Raw genomic sequence first — 27,182 nt, 5'->3', positions numbered from 1 at the left:
GGAGAGGGAGAGGGAGAGGGAGAGGGAGAGGGAGAGGGAGAGGGAGAGGGAGAGGGAGAGGGAGAGGGAGAGGGAGAGGGAGAGGGAGAGGGAGAGGGAGAGAGAGAGAGAGAGAGAGAGAGAGAGAGAGGGAGAGAGAGAGGGAGAGGGAGAGAGAGAGAGAGAGAGAGAGATTCCTTCCCGCGGTAGGCGGTCCTTAAGTGATTAAAGTGGATGTAAACCTAATTCATGAAATTTGAGCTAGGAGTCTCCCGCTCCATTCTTCTGTTATCATAACTTCTGACATGTTCTCTGTCAACTGAGATAAAAGCAGCCTGAGTTTTGTGTTGGGAAGGTGCTATAAACAGATTAGAAGAGTGCTGAACTAGTCAATGAGCAGTTCTGAAAGTCTCTACCTATGAGGAGAGGGGGTGTGTGCGCCTTTCCTCCAATCAGCTGTCTTGGCTGTATGCCCAGCTTCACTGCAGTCTTGAACTGGAAGAGAAAATCTCCTGACACAATCTGAACTTTCTAAAGAATATATAAAGCTGAAGACGGCAGATATACATGTAGGGAGGTTTGTTTCATCCCTGTGTATCATCTGAGACTTTACTGGGTATATGTGAGGGTTTACATCAGGAGTCAGGAAACCCAACGGTATGTACGTTTGTTCCAGGTCAAGGGCTCACTCAGTAGTAAAATAAGGATAAATAATGACACCTTCAAAAACAGAACAGCAATTGCAGCTGTGTGTCTTTGTAGGTTCCCTTTGAGGATGTATTCATACATGGCTCCGCATTTTTACTTTTGTTGTTGGAATAAGCAGGATGTCCTGGAAAGTATTGTGTTTTACAATGCCCATGGCTGACATCAGCATTGGAGAGGGAGAGGGAGGGAGAGATGCACCTCAAGGTCAAAATATCTTAGATAAGCAGAATGGCTGCTCCAAGAAAACAGCTATAACTCTAAAAGGTCTCTAATATACTTGTTTTATTTTCCTTTTTAATGCCAATACATACCACAGCCTTGTTTTCCTTTATATTCATGGCCCGTTTAAGAAGTGCATTGGAGTTTTCCAGATTAGGCTTGTCGTTTTCCCCTTCACAATCAGAATCAATTTTTTCCCTTTTAGTTGGATTTTTCCTTTTAGTGGGCGTTTTCTTTATGTCCGCTTTTGTTTTAGAGGAGGAGTTCTTATCCTTCATCTCACACTTCTTGCGGGGAAACTGCAGAGCAATACGCAGTCCAAAGCTTCTCTTCTTTGGTGGCGGAGCTTCCTCTTCACTACCAGACAGTGGTTCATTTAAATGATCATCATCCATGTCCTAGGAGAAAGTAACATTAGGGTAACAAACACTTTAATGTGCCACATCTAGCATTTCATATTCCTGAAACCTGCCTCCTGTACTCTGTACTTGTACGGGAAAGTATCCTGTTCTCTTTGTATTGCTTCCTTTATGTGAAATGCCTGGTGTTCATGCCAGTCCCTCTGCTTTCCTATTAACAACTGACCACACTAAGCAGGAGGGCACAGCGTCAGTTCTCTAGATGTACAGGGAAATTAGTGTGCTCTCCTCCAGTGGGAAGTTAGTGTGCTCTCCTCAATGCGAAGTTCAACGTCCTGCTGTTTCTTCTCCCCTAGCTCGTATGCAGGGGGGGTTGGGATGGAGGGGTTTCATTTTTTTTCATGTCTATCATTTCTACTTTAAACTGAATGTTTTTTGTTTTTTTACAAGATGATCGTTTACATATACTTTAAAATGAGTATTGTACAGCAGTTCTTCCTGAGAAACAGAAACCTGTCCATGCTCGTGTATATGCCAATAATGTATAAATGGGGTAGATCCATTCTTTCCATGCAAAGCGGAGAGGTAGAGCTTATACGGAGAGGGTGGTACTTAACTAAAAAAAGGCACGTGCTCATCTGTGTGTGAGCTAGACACAACTCAATTACTGTACAACACCAGGAGGGTCCTACATAGGGTTCAGGGGCATTCATGTGCAATTCAAATTGAATTGAGCATTAGCGAAAGCTCAGTGCAAACAAACATACTACAGACAGAATATCAAATGTACCCTATAAAACAAAAGCCTACACATGCACCAATAAGGTGTGTCAATTACAGCAACAAACACACACTAAACCTAAAAAGAAGGCTCCAACCCTCCACCCTTATATAGCTTAAGAGGTAAATCCCAATTAATAAACAAGCTCCACTCCTGTACTGCAGTTGCTTAAGCAGGCCATACATGATCGAATTTCAAACAAATTTTCTTTTCAAAATTAGAAAGTTGGTTTTTTGTGATCCGATGATTCCACCAGTGATTTTCAAAATTCGGCCGACCAAGCCTTCAATTTCACCTCATGTTGCTACAGAAAAGAATTTTCGTGGCTGGAAATCTTCTTTTCTCTCAGTAAATTTGCTTTTCTTATTACATTTCTTGCACGATTCTCCCATCATTGATTAGAAAATCGTTTGTTTTTCAAAAAATTTCCAACATGTCCGATTCCTCAAATTTGATTGCCGCACGAAAATCGGCCGTTGTTGCAGCCCACTAATGGTGCGAAATTCGTACGAAAATTCTTAGATACGATTTTCTAAAGAAAATTCTTTCAAAATTTGAACCGTGTATGGCCGGCATAACTCTCCCTGCCCTATACCGCCCCACCCCCACCCTCATTCATGGAGGCTCTTCATCAAGTATGAACCTTAGCCAGAGCAGTCTGCATGCTAAACCCCTCTATTTTTTTAAACATTGTGTTTAAGTAGTAATGACCATTACTTTATTTCAGGGCTTTTTTTTTTTTTTTTTTTTTAGAGATCACAATTAGGGACCACACGTAACAGGGCCCCCCCCCCCCCCCCCCCCGACAAGGCAGTGTGGCTTCCAAAGAAGATATTAAAAATATATTAAATATATACGACAAATTCCTGTTTTTAATACACAGAGTTTAATAAGTGCTGGCTGTTTCTTTATTTGGATATATATGGTGCCACCATTGGCCACACGCTCTTCTAAACCAACTGTGGGCAAGATTGCAGGACAGGATGAATGCATGAAAATACAGCCTGCCTAACCATGTCCACCACTCAAGGTGGACATCTATCAATCAGGTCAAGTAGAAGAAAGGTGTGGGTACTGGATCTCTTAAAGAAGTAGGTGTACTCAATTAGGTCTTAAGGTGGAACTTTACCCATAGCTACTTTATAAAAAATAATGTTCTTTAGCAAGACAAATACATTCCACATTAATTATGCTACCAAAATTAGTGTGTGCTGTAAATTGCCTCCAGCATTGCTCGTTTCTTCTTGCTGGAGGCTGCCATTTTACTGAAGCCCACAGCCCCTGAGCAGCAGTAAATCCTTAGGCTGTCAGCAGATCGACTTCTACAAATTTGTAGAGTGCTTAATAATAGAGAGCAACTGAGCATGCGCCAAGCAGGGTGAGATAGTGTATTACTGGATATTAACCACTTCAGCCCCGGAAGATTTGGCTGCTGAATGACCAGGCAATTTTTTGCAATTCGGCACTGCATTGCTTTAACTGACAATTGCGCAGTCATGAAACGCTGCACCCAAACAAAATTGATGCCCTTTTTTTCCCCACAAATAGAGTTTTCTTTTGGTGGTATTTGATCGCCTCTGCGTTTATTTTTTGGGCTATAAACAAAAAAAAAAAAAAAAAAAAAAAAAAAAAAAAAATTACACACACACACACACAACACAACCCACACACAACACAATATTTTGTACTTTTTGCTATAATAAATTGCCCCATTTTTTTTTTTTTTTAAAAAAGCAAATTTTTCCTCAGTTTAGGCCGATATGTATTCTACATATTTGTGGGAAAAAAAAAAAAAAAAAAAAAAAAAAGCAATAAGCGTAAATTAATTGGTTTGCGAAAAAAGTTATAACGTCTACTAAATAGGTGATAGATTTATAGCATTTTTATTATTATATTTTTTTTTTTTTTAGTAATGGCGGCGATCTGCGATTTTTATCGGGACTGCGACATGGCAGACACATCGCACACTTGACACATTTTTGGGACCAACTAGGGGGCAATCAAGCGGTTAACTGTGTTCCCTGTGTGTGTTTCTAACTGTAGAGGGAGGCGACTGACCTAGAGGAAGCGACGAATCGTGGTTCCTAGCTAACAGGAACTCACGATCTGTCACGAGATTTGTGTGTTTACACACACGTCCCTGTTCTGCCTCTCGTGCCCACGATCACTCATGGCCGGCGGTCATCGCGACTGCTGGCCACGAGTATCGGCACCTCCGCTGTGCAGCAGGCGCGCACACACACGCCTGCTATCCCGATCGTGCCAAACTGCCACAGTACAATGATGGCGGCTCGTCGGCAAGCGGTTAAACAGTATAGGCACTTATTTGTAATGTTTTACATAGCTATACCTGCAAAAGGAGCCAGCCTGAAGTCACCTAAACCAGTGGTTCTCAACCCTGTCCTCAAAAACTCCTAACAGGCCATGTTTGCAGGTTTTCCTTTATCTTGCACAGGTGCTTTAAATCAGAGAGTCAATGGCTTGACAGGGTGCTGTGATGATCTCAAGAAGCTATGTTTGGCACCTTGCTGGTCCCTCCCACTAGCCACGATCTGCCTCCACTGCTTAGAGAAACAGAGGCCCAGAAATGACATCCTTGGGTCTAAGTTATGTTGAGGTATGAAAATAGAGAGGTTTTATTTAAACATTTCATTTGCATGTAGATAGGGGGAGTGCTGTGAAGGAAAAAATATGTAGCATTTTAAAACTTCAGCTTTAACATGTGATCTTACCGTCATTAGACATTACAGCTTGGGGAGACAAACTGAATGATGAACTAGAAACCTCCAATGATGTTTTGTCCTCTGCCTTCATTCACTTTTACCAGAGCAACTACAAACCCCTGTACTTCTTGACAGCAGAGTAGAAGAAACTGTATACTTCAGAGACTATACAACACACAGGGAAAGCGTTTAAAATGCCTCACAAAAAAGGTCCAGTTGTGTGATACAGAACCTATAAACCGATCAGCCATAATGAGCAGTCACCATAACCCTTGAGGCATGGTCTCCACTAGAGCTCTGAAGGTATGCTGAGATATCTGGCACCAGCCTTGATCCTAAAAGTCCTGTAAGGTACCAGTTGGGGCCTCCATGGATGAGTACATCCCACAGATGCTTGATTGGATTGAGATCTGGAGAATTTGGAGGCCAAGTCAACACCTTAAACCATTTTTGAATTCTTCAGACCAGGCCACCTTTTCCTCCATTGCTCTGTGGTCTAGTTCTTATGCTCATGTGCCCACTGTAGTCGCTTATAGCTGTGGACACGGGTCAGCATTGGGTACCCTGAACAGTCTGCGGCTATACAGCCCCATACACAACAAACTAATGCACTGTGCATTTTGACACCTATTTTGAACCAGCATTAACTTCTTCAGCGATTTGAGCTACAATTGCTCTTCTATTGGATCGGACTACACAGGTCAGCATTCGCTCTCCACATGCATCAATGAGCCTTGGCCGACCATGACCCTGTCGCTAGTTCACGAATGTGCCTTCTTTGAACCACTTTTTGGTAGGTCCTGACCACTGCAGACTAGGAATAGCCCCAAAAGAGCAGACATTTTGGAGATGCTCTGACCCAGTCATCTAGCCATTACAATTTAGACCTTGTAAATGTCTCCTAAATACTTATACTTGCCAATTTAATTCCGCTTTCAAACGCATCAACTTCAGGAACATGTTCACTTGCTGCCTAAAATGTCCCACTTTCAAATGCCATTGTAATGATATAATCAATGTCATTCACTTTATCCATCAGTGGCGATAATGTTATGGCTGATCGGTGTATATTGGAATGCAGATTCTGATCCATTCCCATTGGGGTTTCAGCACTTTACTTACAATCATATAATGGTGTTCTGAAGTTTTGTGCTGGGTGACCATATTCTACTAACACTCTGGTTTCCCAGGGGGCTTGTAAAATGTCAACAAATTATACCACCAGCTGAAGAGTTTTAAATCTACAAAAGTGATCAAATCTGCAAATCTCTACAAGTCTCTTTACCTGTAAATTGGCTCCATCCTTCCCCTTATGTGGAAACCGCTCTAATGCACTTCTGTCTGAACCAGAGTCTTCTGTGATACTTTTACTTGGATTTTTTGTTTTGTATGCACGAAGAACTGACTTCTACAGGAGAAAAAAAAAAAAAAAAAAATGGATGGATTAGAAGGTGGCATTTTCTGTAATTACACCCAAACAAGGCACCTGACTTTTCCCAACATGCATGGACAGCCTTCCTGCCACCCCCTTTCCCAAGCATACACTTGCCGGCAATTATCAACAGTGAGGGGCTGCTGTGTAACTAGAGCAACTGTAATCACTGCTGTCAAAAAAACAGACCATTTGACAGTGTTTACAAACACTGTTCATCAGTGAACTAGAGATAAAGTAAAACATTTTTAAACAATTTTGTTTCCATTAAAGCGGAACTTCAGTCATTTTTTTCCATCTATTAAATATTCTGCCCTTGTTTTAACTTTGGATAGCAAAACATTTTTTTTTCTGCCAGCAAATACCTTATAAAGCCCACTTCCTGTTTCTTGTCTGGAAAAAAAAGCCTAGTCTCATGCACAGCTCTCTCAATCTCAAGTTTGCCAGGAAGGGAGGAGGGATGAGTCATAAGAGGGCCAATGAGAACCGCAGAGCTGGAGGTGTGCGTGTGTAAATTCAGGAAGTGAACAGGCAGCAGCTTCAGCTGCCCACAGTTAAAATGATTGCAGACAGACTTAGTGGAGGGAGATTTCTGCAGCATATTTGGCAAGTACAAAATCACAGTATATATAAAAAAAATTATGCAAAGTGGTTGGAGGGAAGCTTTAGAATAGCAAAGATGATTTTATTACAAATTATGTGAACAGACTGTAGTTCCTCTTTAAACAAAGCAGTTTAGCAATTGAAAGTGTGTGTGTGTGCTAATGTTATTAGGCTATTGCCTGTGCTGTTTAAATGTATTTTTAATGGTTTAAAAAGAGAAAATACTGCATTTTCCACCAAATGGAGCTAAGAATCAAGGAGTTTCCTTTTAAATGAATGAAAAATAGAGAAAAACAGCAAATGAAATCCTAAAGTTTGTTTTGCCCTGTTCACAAACAACCAAATATACATGCACTTTTAATAAGCACATCGCTATGCCAATTTATAAATACACTGTCTCACAATCAGCCCATTGTGCAAGCTCTTTCATTTGGCTGTTGGGTTGTCTGATAGCTTTTGAGGTGCCCATCAGGTCTACCTGCAGGAGTAGTGGCAGGTAGGGAACCCCGCTATTTAATTGCAATACAGCGTAGGGCTGCAACTAACAATTATTTTCGTAATCGATTAGTTGGCCGATTATTGTTTCGATTAATAACCTTAAAAATGTGTGGTGTATAATTTAGTTATGGTAATATGTAAAGTTTAAAAAAAAAGGCAATTTATTCTTAAATATCTCTATGCAGTGGTAAATATAAATAACCAACTATATTGTTAGGGAGCAAAATCTCCAATCCATTCTGAGAATAACAGACAGAAGAGATATACTGTATATATTAGAAGAGATATATACTGTATAAACTGTTAGAGGAGAGATATACTGTATATACTATTAAAAAGGGTGAATCTGGTAAATATCAGACTCCGAGATCAAATTTTTGTATTTAAAATAACAATGTTTTCCTTAAAAAAAAAAAAAAAAAAAAAAGTCATTTTAAGAACGTTCGTTCAATTTTCTAATCGTTAGTGGGGTCAAATCTACGTTCATTTTCAACCACAGTGATGGGAAAATTTGGAAATTGAAAATTCCTTTTGACCAAGAAGTTTTCTGACAGTGTATGTGGTTTTCGTTCCGAAATTACCGGTACATTCATTTTAAAAACAGAATGTTAAAAACAAGTGAAAATTTCAAACAACATTCTTTCATTCAGTGAATGTACAAAGATTTTTCGTCTGAAAATTATCGTCTGAATAAAATTGATCCGTGTGGCCAGCATAAAGTTCGGTGCACACCTATGCACTTTGCTTTTGAGGTGTTTCTGCAGTGCATTTTGAGATTTGCGCACATGATTTTGCTGCAATTTGCGTTTTTTTGCATTTTTTTTTGGCCAATTTGTTGTTGGGAAGATTAAAAAACACAAATTGCTGCAAAAACACATTACATGCTTTTCTGCAGCTTCTCCATTGAAGTATAGTAAGCTTCCAATTTCCAAATACGCGGCAGCTGAAAAATAGATGTGAACGTGTTCCATAGGAAACCATGTGAATGAACTGTAGTGCCTTTCTGTAAAAAGCACATAGGTGTGAACCAGGTCTAAGACGTTCAGTAAAATAATGGGGTAAAAAAAAAAAAAGCAGATTACTGTAAGGGGTTCATTTTTTTTACTGAACTGTGAAAGTAATATTTACAGTAGCGATTTGCTCTTTTTGTACTATAAAGGGCTCATTTTAGTTTTTTTTTTAACCCCATTATGTTACTGGCCGATTAATCGATTACTATTTTCATAATCGATCAATTTCATAATCTATTAATCGATTAGTTGTTTCAGCCCTAATACAGCGGCTTAGTGTTGTCAGGCTAAAATGGGGCGTGCAATTACTGGCAGGATCTTGGGTTGATAGACACTTTAAAAGCAATTTGACTAACCTAAGTCAAGATAAAAGTCAGCAAGTTATTGTCAGCCTCCACTGAAAAGAACAGAAAAAGCTCCACAAGTTGGGTCCTTCAGGCTATGCAGCCACCTACTGGAAATGGACACATACACATATCTCAGTTTAGACATCTTTTTCTTTTGCTTTGTTGGGAAAGAACTAGCACTCTCTTTTTATTCAAAATCTTTTCTTCAAATCAAGACATTGCTCCTAGAGGCAATCTCTAGAACAGCCATCTGGCACGGCCTATACTCAGCCTGGTTTTGGAGTGTAAAGCCTGGACCCCCCACTAGACTGGACATCCTGGGGATAGCCTGAAGTCATCTTTGGGTTCCAGGCAAGTCTCTTTCCAGACATATTCTTGCTACATTCCTGTATTGTCAAGAACCATGTAGAACTCCGAAGCTCACTCTGTTACTGTTTGCTGCCTGCAATAAATAGTTCCTTCTGGCTATCTGAACCTCACCTTCTATCAGCATGTGGGCTCTGAGTACCTGAGGCCTTGCCTCATATACCTTGAGCTATGCTGCTTCAAGGCAATTCTAATGGAATATGTTTGATTCAAGACACAAGAACCTTCGTTAGAGCTCAAAAGTTCTGGACAGAGCAATTTCCTGGTGTCTGTGGACAAAGTATTGTTACTCGTCTTTCCATTGCTGGATACCCAGACAGACAATCTCTTACTGAAAACCAGTAGGGGCAGATTCAATGTAGCCTTGATTGTTTAGACCTTGCAGAGGTTTGCATGGATTCTGAGCCTTCAGAATCAGTGCTGGAACTTATTCATTGCAACAATGCTCAGGCAAAAGTTTTTCTATCACCGTACACAGGTCTCTGCTCCTGCCATCTTGTTCCAGAAACAAAGGACTTCCCTTTCCTCGATTAAGACCTTTGGTGAGGAGGTATCCCCGTTTGTTACAGCCCGACTGCGTGATTTTAATCTGCATCTCTCAGCACTTCAAAAACTCAGACATTATTCCTCTTTCAACTCACTCTGTAATGTATCCCGTTTGTTCCTCCACAAGGTCAGGGTGGTGTTGAGGCATAGTTTTTATTTCTGCCCAAAGTAGTTTCAGCCTGTCACCTCAAACCGTACCTCATTCTTGTATCCCTCTGTCTGGCTCCAGTTTTCCCTTCATTGTCTAAATGTTGTTTGGATCAAGCCTGTTTAGGCCAACCCTTCCTTTAGAAAGACCAACTTCTTATCATTCTAGACACTCCCTGTAAAAGGTGCACCAGCTTCTCATCCCACTTATCTGTGGCTTAGAATGTTTTCCAAGCATATGGTCTTCAGGGTCTGGCTGCACCCTTTACTGTCAGGAAGCATGCCATTCTATAAACGCTTCTTGGCCTTTTTAGCTTCTATTTCCCAGATTTACAAGGCTGCCACCGGGTCTTCTGTTTTCACATTCTCTAAAGTCTACCAGGTGGACAGACGGATCTTATCTGATACCAGCTTCCAGCATAGGGTCCTTCAGGTGCTTTGAGCTGCAGGCAGTTCCCAGCGTTTTGTGTTTTTAGTGGGACCATTAGCATCTGCTGTTGCAATGAGACGAGGAGACAGGAACTCTTGGAACTCCAGTTTGTACCTTGGAGCTATTGAGGAAGTCCCCCATTCGTCTTGACACTCTTCCTGCCAGATCCTTGAGACCTGCAGAAGAATTCCCCCTATTGAACGAGCGGGGGCGCCTCTTCATAAGGAGGCTTCAGTATCTTGTAGGTTTTCTCCCCCAAGACCTCTTTTGTCCCTGGGGTTAACCCTGCGGATTACCTTTTGAACCTGACGGCGGAAACCATTGTGACTGGCTGGAGGCCGATGCCCCTGGCACAGAAGAAGGAGCTTTAAAAACAAATACATTTACTCCTTTTCTTAAATGGCAAAAGGGGTACTTTTTCCACTGGAATTTCTTTGGATGTATTATCCAAAACATCCCCAAATAGTTGTTTCACCGCAAAAGGAAGACTAGCCAGGAGCTTCTGCATGGCGCTTAGCGAAGGGTGCAAGGCCTGAAGGATAAAATCTTTCATAGCAACTATTGTAAACAAAGCTGCCAGATCCTGGGCCTGCTGAGCAGGATAACCTTGAACACCTGTTTAAACTGGTCTCTCAATGATTAAGCAATTACTGTCAGCGCAGGCTGAGACACTCAATCTGCCAGAGGAAAAAGTTTTTTTTTTTTTTTTGAATAGGAATTCCAACTTGTTATCCATTGGATCCCCAAGCATTTGAGCATTGTCTGCCAGACAAGTCAAACAGATTCACAGAGGATATAAAAGTGTTAATTGCTGGTATACCCTACTTAATGAATTTCCTCCACCATAGGATAAAGTGTGAAAACTTTTTAGGAGGGAAAATGATGCTTATCCTGGTGATCCTCTCAGATACAAAAAAGCTTTTCCAACCATGAATGGACAGGAAAAAAACATGCACAGCTTGAGGAGGCTTTAGCGAACCCAAACACTCAGTTAAGGGTACATAAATATGGAGCGGACCATTCATCAAGAAATTGCACCATCAATCTTAAGATTGAAACAGCTGATTTTCACGCATTTGACACCATAGAAGAGGAGTCATCAGCCTCACCACGGTCCCCTCAGGGTAGTCGTCTTCTCCTGCCCCTAGTTCCTCAGTTTGAGGGTCCTCGGCAATGGAAGAGAACCTGTCACATTTTGACCCACACTGGCACTTTTTTTTTTTTTAAACCCATCATGGCTGAGGAAAGAAGATCTTTTTAGTAAAATAAACAGTGGCTGCAGTGTTGAAAACAGTTGCAAACATTTCATGGCCCCAATGCTCACTCTGACCAGCCACCCTCTCTCAGCGGAGGATGCCATTTGTAGAAACGAGTAGGCTTTCCAGAGCTTGAGGAAGACCCTTTTAGCTTTTTTTTTTTTTTTTTTTGGGGGGGGGGGGGGTTCAACCCCCCCTTCTGACCTTAACCCGATGCACAAAGCAGAGGTACTACCAGAAGAAATCGCATCCACTGCTTGAGCAATAGTTCAGCCACTGCCACTGCTATTAATGCTCAGCCTGATGCAAATAGTAAATGTGTCAAATAGGAAATGCCTGTGTCACCAAAACCTTTTTCATGCTCCTCTTTGCTCTTATGTCTCTCTGACAATTTTGCAGCAGGCACAAAGGGAGGTTTTTTTTTTTTTTTTTTTTTTAAAAACACACTCCAGCGTCGGAGAACGCCACACTAAGCCCCGCCCCCACCTCGCATCGCGCCCCCCTCCTTTCTCTTTCAAAAAAGTTTTCCCGCGCAAGCACGGGCCTCCGATCCGACGGGATCGGCTTGTGAGTGAGGGAGGGATGGGGTGGAGGGGACCTGGAAGCCGTCACCACCGAGTAGGGGCAGTGAAAGAAAACGGCATTGCCGATCGTTTTCAGTTCTCCCTTATATTCAGCCATGAAGAGGGGAAGAGTTCAGCCCAGGTGGGGATGTCTGGATGAAGCAATTCCCCCCCCCCCCCCCACCAAACTTACCGGAGGTCTGCCAGCTAGCCGGAGAAAAAAGGAGACATTTCCTAAGAAAATTTAAAAATTCCTTAGAAAACTCCTTACCTTTCCCGCCGCAGGGTTTTCTGTGGTAAAACTAACAGACCCAATCTTCACCCTTCACGGTGGGCTCCGTTAACAAACCTTCAGGAACTGGGGACCCTCGGGGAACCCACAATCCTGGACCTGTAATAGCACCACGCCAGTAAAACTTTATGGCCTGAATACCAAAAGTACTGGATCCCGGGGTCCAGCTCTCTAAAAAGAGAAGCGTTTATAAGCAAAACCTTGTTTCTTCGGATGAGGCCTGGGCACCATTCAATTTAGCCTAAAAGACACTTTGAATGGATTCAGCTGCATAGCTAGCCCCAGCAAGGATTGCTCCAGTAGAGCTCAGCACAGCACATCTTCACTCGTGACCAACACCTTAGACACTGGCGGAAAAACTGAGATGCTCCCGGTATGGGAGGGGTTATATAGGGAGGCAAGTTCCTGTTTAGGGTGTGCCAGTGTCCAGCACCTGAAGGTGGACTATAACCCACAAAGTAATTACTATGGCTCTGTGTCCCATGATGTACGATTAAAGAAAATTGTAAGCCATTTCAGGACAGCCGCTCGTACTATCAGCGAGTAGTATCAAGGGCGTGATCATAAACAGAGGGATATGACCTGTGTCCCTCAATGGGCACCAAGAAAAGGATTTTTGCAATACAAAATACCCTATTTTTCTGAATTTACTTCAGAAAGTTGAATTCTGTAAATCATTACTGCTCTTTGATGGATAAGCCTACATGTGTCCCTCCGCCTTGAGAACACTCCACAACTATGATATGCTATATTCTATCAGTTAGGCAGCTCAATAAAAGAGTTTTGCTATGAAGGAATTTGTTTCCCCACCTGTAACAGCCTAAATTGAAGCACTACAATATCTAACATTTTAATGGCTTAATGGAAAAATGTTTGTGAGGAGCTGCACGCCATTTTTACAAAAGGAATAAAAAATTACTTTCAAGAAAAACTGCATTAGCTCTTTTGCCTTTGTGCCGCTATGCCACAACCCTGCTGAGAATACTATGTACCAACTCATTTTTTACCGTTTCTTTTTATTATTGCTGCCTCTTCTCCCAAGAAGCCAGCGTCAGGGGAGCACAATTACAGATTAAGAACAAAGATGAAACATACTTTGCACTATAAGAGCTGGGAGCCGATGGGCTTTAATTAAGAAAACTTGCTGCTTAATTTTTAAAGGCCATTTCCTCCCAACCACCTTTATGAAGAGTTTCTGGACTCCCCTCTATGATTTTCAAGAATCTCAAACTGTTCGTAAGTCCCGTCAAAACTAAAATGCTCCATTTTTCAAAATACATAAACAAAAAAGAGGCAATTATTTTATTTTATTTTTTTTTTTAAAGTGTAAACTTCCATACAAAACAAAAATTGTCACATAGGAGTTGGGGGTGGTTGAAACAGCCTAATTTATTGAAGCCAAAGAGGTCCCAGAAGGTAACAGCATAAAGACTTCCCAGAAAACAGTGAAAATATATTGAATGAAATTAAAAGCATCAACCCAGTCACAAAGCGCAACATCACAATAAAGACATGGAGGCAATCATTGCTGAACCATAATGCTATAAATCCAAATTAGAACCACACCACATGCATAATGGCCAGGGAAAGACTAAATATAAAACCACCACTCCCCCTCAAAAGGGGGGGAGAAAAAAAAAAAAGAAGGCACCAAACTAGAAAGAATCCAGGTTCTATAAATTTAACACAAGTGTATATAAAGCTAACAGCAATAGTATTAACAAGGATAAAGAGACTAAAGCTAGGTTCACACTTGTGAACCTATGTTTTCCGTGGGCACGGCAGCCCGTTCATACAGGTGTCTGTTTATCAGTCCATCAACGGTTTATGAAACAGATGATCGGAATTCACTAGCTCAGAGGTGGTGAATCAGGTAGAAAAGAAGAAAGAAGGAATCCCGGGGGAACTAAGGAGGAAGAGAGAGATATTATATACACACATATATATACATATATATATACATATATATACATACATATATATATATACATACATATACACATACACATACACAGTGTGGGATGGACTAATTATTTTATTAGTGAGGTGTACAGTCTCCTCTGAGAAGGTCCGTCGTGTACTGAGCAGTGATATTTACCACCAGTGAATTTCTGGTACTGTAATCTCGCGAGATTCCAGTATCAGGGGGCGTTTTCCACTGTTTGAAGCCTTTGTAGATCGTTTCACTTCACAAAAGGAGAGGCGATCTACACCGCTTCATAAACAGACACTCAAAAGGAGAAAGATCTCCACTGTGAATGCCGGAGAATGGAACAGTGGATATTTACCCACTGCTTCATAAATGAACATAGCAGTCTATAACCACTTCAGCCCCGGACCATTTGGCTGCCTAAAGACCAGAGGACTTTTTCCAATTTGGCACTGCGTCGCTTTAACTGCTATTTGCACGGTCATGCAATGTTGTACCCAAACGAAATTTGTGTCCTTTTCTTCCCACAAATAGAGCTTTCTTTTGATGGTATTTGATCACCTCTGCGGTTTTTATTTTTTGCGCTATAAACGGAAAAAGACCGAAAATTTTGAAAAAAAATGCTATTTTTTACTTTTTGTTATAAAAAAATCCAATAAACTCAATTTTAGTCATACATTTAGGCCAAAATGTATTCGGCCACATGTCTTTGGTAAAAAAAAAAAATGTCAATAAGCGTATATTTATTGGTTTGCGCAAAAGTTATAGCGTCTACAAGCTAGGGTACATTTTCTGGAATTTACACAGCTTTCAGTTTATGACTGCCTATGTCATTTCTTGAGGTGCTAAAATGGCAGGGCAGTACAACCCCCCCCCCCCCCCCCCAGTGACCCCATTTTGGAAAGTAGACACCCCAAGGAAATTGCTGAGAGGCATGTTGAGCCCATTGAATATGAATTTTTTTTGTCCCAAGTGATTGAATAATGACAAAAAAAAAAAAAAGAAAATGAAAATTACAAAAAGTTGTCACTAAATGATATATTGCTCACACAGGCCATGGGCCTATGTGGAATTGCACCCCAAAATACATTTAGCTGCTTCTCCTGAGTATGGGGATACCACATGTGTGGGACTTTTTGGGAGCCAAGCCGCGTACGGGGCCCCGAAAACCAATCACCGCCTTCAGGATTTCTAAGGGCGTACATTTTTGATTTCACTCCTCACTACCTATCACAGTTTTGAAGGCCATAAAATGCCCAGATGGCACAACCCCCATCCCCCCCCCAAATGACCCCATTTTGGAAAGTAGACACCCTAAGCTATTTGCTGAGAGGCATGTTGAGTCCATGGAATATTTTACATTTTGACACAAGTTGCGGGAAAGTGACAAATTTTTTTTTTTTTTTTTTTGCACAAAGTTGTCACTAAATGATATATTGCTCACACAGGCCATGGGCATATGTGGAATTGCACCCCAAAATACATTTAGCTGCTTCTCCTGACTATGGGGATACCACATGTGTGGGACTTTTTGGGAGCCTAGCTGCGTACAGGGCCCCGAAAACCAATCACCGCCTTCAGGATTTCCAAGGGTGTAAATTTTTTATTTCACTCTTCACTGCCTATCAGTTTCGGAGGCCACGGAATGCCCAGGTGGCACAAACCCCCCCCCCCATATGACCCCATTTTGGAAAGTAGACACCCCAAGCTATTTGCTGAGAGGCATGGTGAGTATTTTGCAGCTCTCATTTGTTTTTGAAAATGAAGAAAGACAAGAAAAAACTTTTTTTTTTTTCTTTTTTCAATTTTCAAAACTTTGTGACAAAAAGTGAGGTCTGCAAAATACTCACTATACCTCTCAGCAAATAGCTTGGGGTGTCTACTTTCCAAAATGGGGTCATTTGGGGGGGGGGGGGGGGGGTGTTGTGCCACCTGGGCATTCCATGGCCTCCGAAACTGTGATAGGCAGTGAAGAGTGAAATCAAAAATTTACGCCCTTAGAAAGTCTGAAGGCGGTGATTGGTTTTCGGGGTCCCGTGCGCGGCTAGGCTCCCAAAAAGTCTCACACATGTGGTATCCCCATACTCAGGAGAAGCAACAGAATGTATTTTGGGGTGTAATTTCACATATTCCCATGGCATGTTTGAGCAATATATCATTTAGTGACAACTTTGTGCAAAAAAAAAAAAAAATTGTCTCTTTCTCGCAACTTGTGTCACAATATAAAATATTCCATGGACTCGACATGCCTCTCAGCAAATAGCTTGGGGTGTCTACTTTCCAAAATGGGGTCATTTGGGGGTGTTTTGAACTCTCCTGGCATTTTATGCACAACATTTAGAAGCTTATGTCACACATCACCCACTCTTCTAACCACTTGAAGACAAAGCCCTTTCTGACACTTTGTTTACATGAAAAAATTTTTTTTTTTTTTGCAAGAAAATGACTTTGAACCCCCAAGCATTATATATTTTTTTAAAGCAAATGCCCTGCAGATTAAAATGGTGGGCGTTTCATTTTTTTTCACACAGTATTTGCGCAGCGATTTTTCAAAAGCATTTTCTGGGGAAAAAAAAAAAAAAAAAAAAACACACTTTAAATTTTAATGCACTAAAACACACTATATTGCCCAAATGTTTGATGAAATAAAAAAAGATGATCTTAGGCCGAGTACATGGATACCAAACATGACATGCTTTAAAATTGCGCACAAACGTGCAGTGGCGACAAACTAAATACATTTTTAAAAGCCTTTACAGGTTACCACTTTAGATTTACAGAGGAGGTCTACTGCTACTGCCCTCGATCTGACGTTCGCGGTGACACCTCACATGCATGGTGCAATTGCTGTTTACATTTGACGCCAGACCGACGCTTGCTATCGCCTTTGCGCAAGAGCAGGGGTGCTTTTTTTTTTTTTTTCTTTATTATTTTTTTGCTTTTTTATCTTATTTTTAAACTGTTCCTTTCATTTTTATTTTTTTTTTTAATCATTTTTATTGTTATCTCAGGGAATGTAAATATCCCCTATGATAGGTAGTGACAGGTACTCTTTTTTGAAAAAATTGGGGTCTATTAGACCCTAGATCTCTCCTCTGCCCTCAAAGCATCTGACCACACCAAGATTGGTGTGATAAAATGCTTTCCCAATTTCCCAATGGCGCTGTTTACATCCGGCGAAATCTAAGTCATGAAATGCTCGTAGCTTCCGGTTTCTTAGGCCATAGAGATGTTTGGAGCCACGCTGGTCTCTGATCAGCTCTATGGTCAGCTGGCTGAATCACCGGCTGCATTCTCAGGTTCCCTGTTGAGACAGGAGAGCCAGAGAAAAACACGGAAGACGGTGGGGGGCATTCCCTCCCACTGCTTGTAAAAGCAGTCTAGAGGCTAATTAGCCGCTAGGATTGCTTTTACATGAAAGCCGACCGCTGGCTGAAAAGAATGATACCAAGATGATACCTAAACCTGCAGGCATCATTCTGGTATAACCACTCAAAGTCGTGAATGGCGTACCTGAAGACAAAAAAATGGTTAACAATAAAACACAGTAAACGGTAAAGTATAAACAAATTGCATACCTGAAAAGCAAACATGATAAAACATAATAGAATACAGTAAAAAAGAGCAGAACAATAGAGAGAATAGAGAGAGAAAGAACAATAAAACTATTTTACACTTTTTTTGTAACTAACTTTTATAACTGTTCGGGTCTCTCAAAATGCGATGGCATCTTGGGAGACCCTGTGAAAGTGTGCCTAGTCTGTGCAATGCTGTACCCTACACTAATACGCAACTATTGAATGGTAGCGTTCAAAACATTCACCAATGCAAAGACCAGGATTGTCAGGACAGGAGGGACAATAATAGCGGGTGTCACGCCTATATGTGCGCTTGCTGCAGACAAGACATCTTTTTTGGGGGGGTTCGTTGGGTAGGGGTACTCGGGAGGACATAAAGAAAATGCCTCTCATGCAGCCGACTGCATTTGGTTGGGGATGTTAATGGGGGAAGTACGGGCGCTGCAGAAGTGGGTTCCCAATTAGGATTGGCGAATGCAGCAGGAAGGGCATTATGGGCATGACGGGCCTGTGTGTCTTCTTGGTGGCAGCGGGACACTACTTGTGCTTGCCACCTCACCAGCTTGAACTGCACTTATGGGACTCGCCACGTCACCAAGTGTTACTGCAGTGCTGGTTTGACTACGACCGGGGTGTACTAGGCCGCTGGTGCTTGCCAGTTCACCAAAACGCTACCAAAAAAACTCGCAGGGATCAGGCCCGACTCTGCGAACGCTGCAGTTATACGTTTAGTGTTTTGTAAGTGACAGTGATCGATCGATACTGCACTTGGGTGGGCTGGGCCGGGCGGAGGGGCAAAACGCAGGCGCTAGCAGGTATCTGGGCTGATCCCGCTAACACTGCGTTTTTGGGAACCCTAAACTGCTGGGGACGTTAGTATAGATCTGATCGGATCGGATTAGATATTGATCCGTTCAGATACTATACCACTAAGGGAGGCGTATGCTGCGTGCGTGGGTGCTAGCGGTACTGGCACTAACCGGACGCTGCTTGGGGCGACGCATATCACCGCCGGGCGATCAGGGGGCTAAACCTTTATTCGGTAATAAACGGCGGGTGCTCTGACACTATAAAAAATAAACTAACCAGCGTCACCCGTAACAGTTATACGGTTATCAGTGGTGAAAGGGGTTAACTAGGGGGCAATCAAGGGGTTAAAACATTTATTAGATAGTATAAGGGGGTCCCTGTCGCTATAAAACGCTGACAGCAAACCTAAATATTTACCTCCCTAACTAGCGTCACCAGTGACACTAATACAGTGATCAGAAAAATGATCGCTTAGCGACACTGGCGAAGGGGTTAAAACTTTATTAGGGGGAGGTTAGTCTTACACAGTGCGATTTGTCTGCCTATAATAGAGGGACTTGCAGTGTTTTAATATTTTGCCTTAAACACTTTAACCACTTCAGCCCCGGAAGATCCCCCCCCCCTTAATGAGCAGGCCATTTTTTGCGATACGGCACTGTGTCGCTTTATCCAACAATTGCGAGGTCATGCGACGCTGTACCCAAACAAAATTAACTTCCTTTTTTTCCCACAAATAGAGGTTTCTTTTGGTGGTATTTGATCACCTCTGCGTTTTTTTTTTTTTGCGCTATAAACAAAAGAGCATCAATTTTGAAAAGAAAACAATATTTTATACGTTTTGCTATAATAAATATCCAAAAAAAAAAAAAAGTTAAAAAAATAATAATTTTCATAATTTCTGAAAGAACGAAAGAAAGAACGAACGAACGAACTAACGAACGAACTAACGAACGAACTAACGAACGAACTAACGAACGAACTAACGAACGAACTAACGAACGAACTAACGAACGAACTAACGAACGAACTAACGAACGAACTAACGAACGAACTAACGAACGAACTAACGAACGAACTAACGAACGAACTAACGAACGAACGAACTAACGAACGAACTAACGAACGAACTAACGAACGAACTAACGAACGAACTAACGAACGAACTAACGAACGAACTAACGAACGAACTAACGAACGAACTAACGAACGAACTAACGAACGAACTAACGAACGAACTAACGAACGAACGAACTAACGAACTAACGAACGAACTAACGAACGAACGAACTAACGAACGAACGAACTAACGAACGAACGAACTAACGAACGAACTAACGAACGAACTAACGAACGAACGAACGAACTAACGAACTAACGAACTAACGAACTAACGAACTAACGAACTAACGAACTAACGAACTAACGAACTAACGAACTGCAGTAGACAGATCGGACACTGACACATTTTTGGGACCATTGACATTTATACAGCGAACAGGGCTATAAAAATGCACTGATTACTGTGTAAATGTCACTGGTAGGGAAGGGGTTAACATTAGGGGGTGACCAAGGGGTTAAATGTGTTCCTAACTGTATAGGGATGGGACTGACTGGGAGGAGACAGATCGCTGTTCCTAATTACCAGGAACAGACGATCCGTCTCTCCTCTCCTGTCAGAATGGGGATTTGTGTACGTGTGCGCACACACGCACCTACTCTCGCCATTAAAGGTGCTGAGGTACACCTACGGCGATTTGTAGGAACGAGCCGACTTGCTGCAATATAATGACAGCTGGTCGACAAGTGGTTAAAGTTCCAATCTACCATATATACGCCTTTTGCTATATATGTCAGGATGATACCCTGAATCACCTTAGTTATTATTTTATTCACACATACTTTTCTAAGATACTATTCAACCTGCAAACACTGTACTCATCAATGTTTCCTACCAGTAGTAAAACACAAACATCCACATACACACAGGGTGTTGGGGGTAAAGCCTCACACGATGATCATATACGTTTTTAACACATTACATTTAAATTGAATGCAATGCAAGACGTATTAACCGCTTAAGGACCAAGACTATTTCTGACACTTGTTTATATGATAAAATCAGTATTTTTTGCTAGAAAATTAAGTAGAACCCCCAAACATATATAATGTTTTGGCAAAGACCCTAAGGAATAAGGCCTCATGTACACTGCTGCTGCTAAACGGACGTGTTTTTTCAACTGCCCCTGAACGCTCCTCTATGTTATCTTATCAGTACATGTACAAAGGGTCGTTTATAGTAGTGTCTAGGCAGTAGAGTTTAGAGGCATTTTTTGGAACACCAAAAAAAAAAATGCGTTTAGAAGCTGAGTTTACAGGTATTTCAAGCAAATGCGGTAACTCGTGTTTAGCCGCGTTTCGTTTACAGGCGTTTTTCATTTTTGGCTATTTAAAAAGGAAAACTTCTTTTTAACATCTGTAAACGCAAAACGTGGCATGTAAACGCGGCAAAACGGACGTTTTAAACGTCAGTTACTTATCCGTCAAGTTAAAATCGTACAGGAGAGGTTGTAAAAACGTCTGGTGTACATGAAGCCTTACATGGCGGTCGTTACAATATCTCATGTCATACAGTATATGTGCAGCGGTTTTTTACATGCAATTTTTTGGGAAAAAATACACTTCACTGAAGAAAAAAAAAAAAAACACAGTAAAGTTTGCCCCTTTTTTTTTGCACATTGTGAAAGACGATCTTACGCCAAGTAAATAGATATCCGATGTGTGCTGTCGTGACTTTGCTTCCGGTTTACTACATCAGAGATCCAATTAAAGCCGATAATCTTCATTTTGCAAAGAATTGTGGGAAAAAAAAAAAAAAAAATCACCATGCCTCTTACTAAATACCTTGGAATGTCTACTTTCCAAAAAGGGGTTATTTTGGAGGGTATTTGTACTTTCCTGACATTTCAGGGCCTCAAGAAATGAGATATTGATCACATCTGATGTACTGACTTTTCAATTTGATTTGCACCATAGCTTGTAGACTAACTTTCACACAGAGCAAATATACACCAATTTGGTTTATTTTTACCAATTAAATGTAGCAGTAAACATTTTGGCCAAATTTTATGAAGAAAAATTACTAAATTTGCAAAATTTTATAATAGAAATTAAGAAAAATGCATTTTTGTTTTTAAACAAAAAACTTTTTTTTTTTCATTTATAGCATAAAAAAAAAAAAAAAATAATAATATTAGTGTTGCATGACTGATTGTCATTCAAAATGTGAGAGCACAGAAAGCTGAAAAGCGGCCTGGTTAGGAAGGGAGTACAAGTAAGTGCCCAGTGGGCAAGTGGTTAAAATGGATAGAGTGGAGAGGGATTAGAACATCTGTCAGTTTTTATTGCTGTCTGTGACCCAATTAAGCAGATTCACCCTCTCCATTTGTCTTGTTACCATTAGGCCAGCTTAAGTGTCCTAGCCGCTTTTCGGCCGCTAGCAGATCGCTTTTAAGCCCCGCTAGCAGTCGAAGGGGTTAAACACGTCCATGCTTCTAAGGTGGTTTTAAAGGTGTTATTTAGAGGCTATTTCTAGCGCTAAATCGCCTCAGTGTGAAGCTGGTCTCATCATTGAAAGTAAAAGAAAATCCTGTTTGGGCTGTCCCCTGAAAAGTAATAGAAGGGAAATAGTCCAATAGGGACACTAGTTCTGGTGACTTGGGGGTCCCCAAGGAATTCCCTTAAAATTTGCAGGATTTCCTCTCACTTCCTGTTTGGCTATGGGACAGGAAGTGATGTGAAATTTCCACAATGGGACAACAATGGCAAATAAAAATCTGACAGGAGTTATAATCCTTCCTTACTCTATCCAAAATGAAAGAAAACACTTTGCCTAGAATTCTACCTTAAATTCCTGCTCATGTGACAAATACTGCACTAATTAAAACTTGTATTGTGGATTTAGTGTGTCACCACGAGGACTATGACTGTGACTATGATGTAATAAGCATTTGTCCAAGAGCATGCAAAAGATGCAGCGAGCAGCAGCTTTCAGAACCACACTGCACTGTTCTGTACTGCTACAAAACGGAGGTGACCGGCTTCCCAGGTTAAAAGGGAAACTACTTTCTGTGCACTTCTGGGGTGATACAAGCCTGTGTTTTTTGTGCCGTTACAACGCAATCATGTGAAGGGGCCCAAAATCTGCAGGACAGGCACTGGAGGGAGGATACTGAAAGCTGACCTTCACTTTTCTCTTTATCTATTCCGAATTGTTAGCTCTTCCAATAACAACTGGATTTCTCTATGGAGTGCTTGGGAGGGGGAAGGGTAGCAGAGAGTTTCAGGAAATAAAAGGAGATGGATTTATCTACCCTTAGGCCTCATTCACATGCACAGTAAAGGGGAGGTAAAAACAGGCAGTTGAGTTTGTACCACCCCAACAAAGCGGGCATATTGTTGAGGCTGCATACTTTATATAACAGGTCACGTTCGTTGTGCGGAGCTGCTTGGGTGCAGCTGTACTCTGTGCTATGACCACATACAAAATGGCTGATTAGCTGTGGCCAGAAACTCTGCAGAAAGCAGTGGAGAGTGCGTCTGAGATCGGATCGGATAGAGGCTCTGTTTGCATGTAACACATTATCTTAACAATGGTGTTGTTAGCTATTGATTTGTACAGTGTCCGATCACACACACAGCGTATAGCTCTGCCAGGAAGATGGCTCTCCGCTGGCCACCTTTAACATAGCCTAGGTTCACATATGTGTGGGTCTGGAATGTGTGCATAGTTGCGGGTGTTCCCAATCTGCAGGCAAAATGTGCTGTTTTTTAGCACGCGGGGGTGCCATTAACTCTTAACATCCCCCCTGCCCCATAAGAAAATGTGGATAATGTTTTTGAGTGCGTGAAATCACATGGTGCAGCAAAGGGTCAGGGGCTTCTTTTCCTGTGTTTCTTGCAGGTACAGCAGCCCATTCCAGGGATTGGGCTTCTGTACCCACGCAAACACAACCCACACAGTAACCTACCCTAGGGTACACACTATATGAAAATCGGGCGAGCGGTCGTCTGATTTTCCTCGTTGCTTCACAGCAAATCACAACTGATGAATGAAAATTCTCATACGGCAAAGGCTTTTTTTTTTTTTTTTTTTTTTGGTTGCTTATTGTTTCTGATCATGTGCAGTCTTTTTCTGATTTTTCTTGGGTGAAAATGTTCACCCACTTTTCTTATATTGTGTTGGAGCCCTAAAGAGGAACTGCAGTGTGCTCACATAATTTGTAATAAAAACATCTTTGCCATTCTGAAGCTTCCCTCCAACCACTTTGCATATTATATGCTGCAGAAATCTCCCTCCATTAAAAAGGGTTGTAAAGGTACATTTTTTATTTGCTAACTAGCTTCCTTTAAGCTAATGCAGTGCTAGTTCACTTACCTGTTCCTTCGATTTCTCTTCTAGATGTCACTAATCCTTGTTTGACATCCTCACTTCCTGTTAGTCTTCACGGAGCTTGTCACCGTCATTCGAGACGTTTTCCTTGAGTGAACGTGCTGGCCCCTTCCCTAGGACTACAGCCCTGCTTGGAGACACAGGAGCTGGGGGTTAGTGGGCGTATCTATGACGCCGCAGCGCCGCCTCACGTGCCTTATTTTTAATCTGCACTAATCTTTACTGCCCCGCATTGACTCCGCCCCCTTGCTGAGGAGGCGGGAATGGGCGTTTCATTTGGGTGCTGTGTGAACGAGAACGCTGCTCGTTCTCGTTAGATGAAATATAGAAAAAAGGGAACTGCGCATGCGCGATGTCGCTAAGCATAATGGGAAATGTAGTTCCGTGGTTGCCGTGACGTCGCTCTAATGTACGCGCACCGCAAACCCAGAAGTAGAGGAAAGAATCGCTGGAGGATAGGAGGAGGGCGATTTTTACATACAAATTTTACAAATAATAAAATATTTTGGGAGGAAATCATCAAATTATTAACAATCAATATGTAACAGTGAGTGGTAATAGGTTAAAACATTTTTATCTTTACAACCCCCTTTAAGTCCGGCTGCAACCATTTTAAATGTGGGCAGCTGAAGCCTCTGCCTGTTCACTTCCTGGATTTAAACAGACACACACCTCCAGCTCTCATTGGCCCTCCTATGACTCACCCCCCCCCCCCCCCCTTCCTGGCAAACTCTCACGAGAGTGAGAGAGAGAGAGAGCTGTGCATGATGTCGTTAGACCTAGACTTTTTTCCAGACAAGAAACAGGAAGTGGGCTGTATAAGGTGTTTACAGGCAGAAAAAAAAACGTTTTACTATCCAAGGTACCACTGTAGATGGAAAGATGAAGAAAAAAAAAAAAAAGACTGAAGATCCGCTTTAAGGCTTGGGTCAAACCTATGCAGTTTGCCTTTGACCCGTTTCTGCGGTACTTTTTGCACACATAATTTTACCACGATTTGCATTTGCAGGGTTTTTTTACGCTTTTATTTTTTTGGGGAGCAATTTGTTGTTGGACAGATTAAAACAATGCAAATCACAGTAAAAATGTACTACATGCTTTTCTGCTGCTTCTCCACTGAACCAAAAAACACAGTTTTGCATTTAAAGTCCCTGACCCTTTCCAAAAAGGCTGAAAAAAAAAAAAAAAAACAAAAAAAAAAAAAAAAAAAAAAAAAAAGGAGCACAGATGTGAAAGTGTCCCATAGGAAACCGTGTTAAATGGAAATGGTGAGTTTCTGAAAAAAAGCACCAAAAAATGCATAGGTGTGAACCAGGCCTAAAGCTAGGATTGCCACCTCATCCCTTTAAACCTGAACACATATGAATTACACAGGTTCCGAGACTAATTTGTTGCAGATAAGACACCAAGTGAGTTTAATGACCACCTTAATCAGCCACAGAACCTGTGTAAATCATATGTGTTTGGTTTTAAAGGGATGAGGTGGCAACGCTACCTAAAGCCTGGATCACACCAGAATCGCATAGGAACGTGGTGCGCATTCCTCTGCAGTGCAATTTTCAGCTCATTTGATTGCGTCGGACCTCATAAAAGCAGTACATGCACTACTTGTGAAAAACGTGCCACACCAAATCGCTTGGTACTGCAGTACTATGCCATCTGGTGCCCACAAATGCACTGCCTTTGGGGTGCCGTTAATGTATGGGCACCCACAATGGATCATAAAGGCAGTGCGTTTCGAATTAGAGTTGCCACCTCATCCCTTTCAACTCGAACACATAGGAATTACACAGGTTCTGAGGCTAATCTAATTCAGATAAGACACCGGGTTTAATTACCACCTTAATCAGCCACAGAACCTGTGTAATTAATATGTATTCGGGTTTAAAGGGATGAGGCGGGAACCATAATGTGAATGCACTTTTCCGGCATGAACCAGCCATAAAGCGCCTTTTGTTGTCATTCTGGAATCGGGTGACAAGGACCGGTTCACACCAGAAGGTGGTGCAGGAAAGGCGCGTTCCGTGCGCGTTCCCTGCACTGCGTTCAAAACACACTGCCTTTGCGATCTCCTGCGGGTGCCAATACATTGCCAGCAGAACCCCAAATGCAGTGCGTTGCAGGCACCAGATTGGACGGTACTGCAGCGTGTTTTAGGACCCACTATTTTTTGTACAATCCATTGCGATCTCAGCCTGCTGAAATGAATAGACTGAACTAAATAGTAGCAGAAGCTGCAGGAAAACGTGCGATTCTGGTGTGAAGCGGCCCCAAGCAGAAACACATCAAAGCAAACAATGTGCTGTTACCCATAGCAACCAACTGCTGCCTTTTACAGTAATTATTGATATCTGGTTACCATGGACAACACACCTCTCCTCACACCAACTTGTACTAATCAATGACTTTGTGAAGAGATGAATATCAGCCCCTCTATGAGAATGTCGGTGGTGAGGTGATCTCTGTATTCCCTCATATTGAGGGTGATGGGCGCTTCCTGCACACAGCACGCTTCCCCTCCAGTGGCGCCAAATCCAGCTGGCAGAGGCTGAGCGCCCACGTGGAGAGAGCACCGTGCCGCGTGCAGTGCGGGTGTGTGAGTGCTGGCGGTGTGCTCACCTTCCCGGCGGCCGCAGTTTCCATGGTGACCGGTCTCCGGCTGTATGACAACGTATAGGAGAAGTGCGGGGTCTCGGGAGTCACAAAGTCTACCCAGCCGCCTCCAGATCTCGGGGAAGGAGATTGCGGGAGGGAGGAGCACACACATTGGCCGTCCCTATAGTGCCCGCCCACCGCCTGCTGATCACTGAGGGACCAGACCAGCTGTCCCTGAATGTCAGCTCTGAGGGTTAGGTGCAATCATTCTGCTAGTTCTCCAATATGATGACTTTGCTAAAGCTGCACACAGGATTTCAGGGCTCCAGGTACACTCTGGGGTTGATTTCTAAAAGGAAATAACATTGTGCACTTTGTAAAGAGAAGTTCCTCCAGAGAGTTTAGTAAATGAGCAGAAGTTCTACTGACTTCCATCATCCAATCACGTGCAAACAAAAATGCATTTTTTTTTTATTTTCCTTGCACGTGATTGGGTATTCTTTGCAAAGTGAAGCTTTGCCTCATTTACTGAGCTCTGGAGCAGTGTTCTCCAAACTGCGG

General features: G+C 42.0%; 1 protein-coding gene across 1 annotated transcript in view; it reads right to left on the bottom strand.

The window, feature by feature from the left end:
- Positions 1-26,808, bottom strand: part of CDCA7L (cell division cycle associated 7 like) — a 55,222-nt gene extending 28,414 nt beyond the window's left edge. Inside the window, exons 1-3 of the mRNA XM_073630038.1 lie at positions 26,646-26,808; positions 6,055-6,177; positions 999-1,304 (exon numbers count right to left, since the gene is read on the bottom strand). Of these exons, the coding sequence (XP_073486139.1) occupies positions 999-1,304; positions 6,055-6,177; positions 26,646-26,669 (453 nt within the window). The 5' untranslated portion in view covers positions 26,670-26,808. The remainder of the gene's footprint in view (positions 1-998; positions 1,305-6,054; positions 6,178-26,645) is intronic.
- Between the last annotated feature and the right edge of the window lie 374 nt (positions 26,809-27,182).

This window comes from Aquarana catesbeiana, linkage group LG05 (assembly GCF_042186555.1).
Source record: "Aquarana catesbeiana isolate 2022-GZ linkage group LG05, ASM4218655v1, whole genome shotgun sequence".
Lineage (NCBI taxonomy): Eukaryota > Metazoa > Chordata > Amphibia > Anura > Ranidae > Aquarana > Aquarana catesbeiana.
Note: the sequence above shows the minus strand (reverse complement) of the source record. Positions and strands in the feature narration are given on the sequence as shown.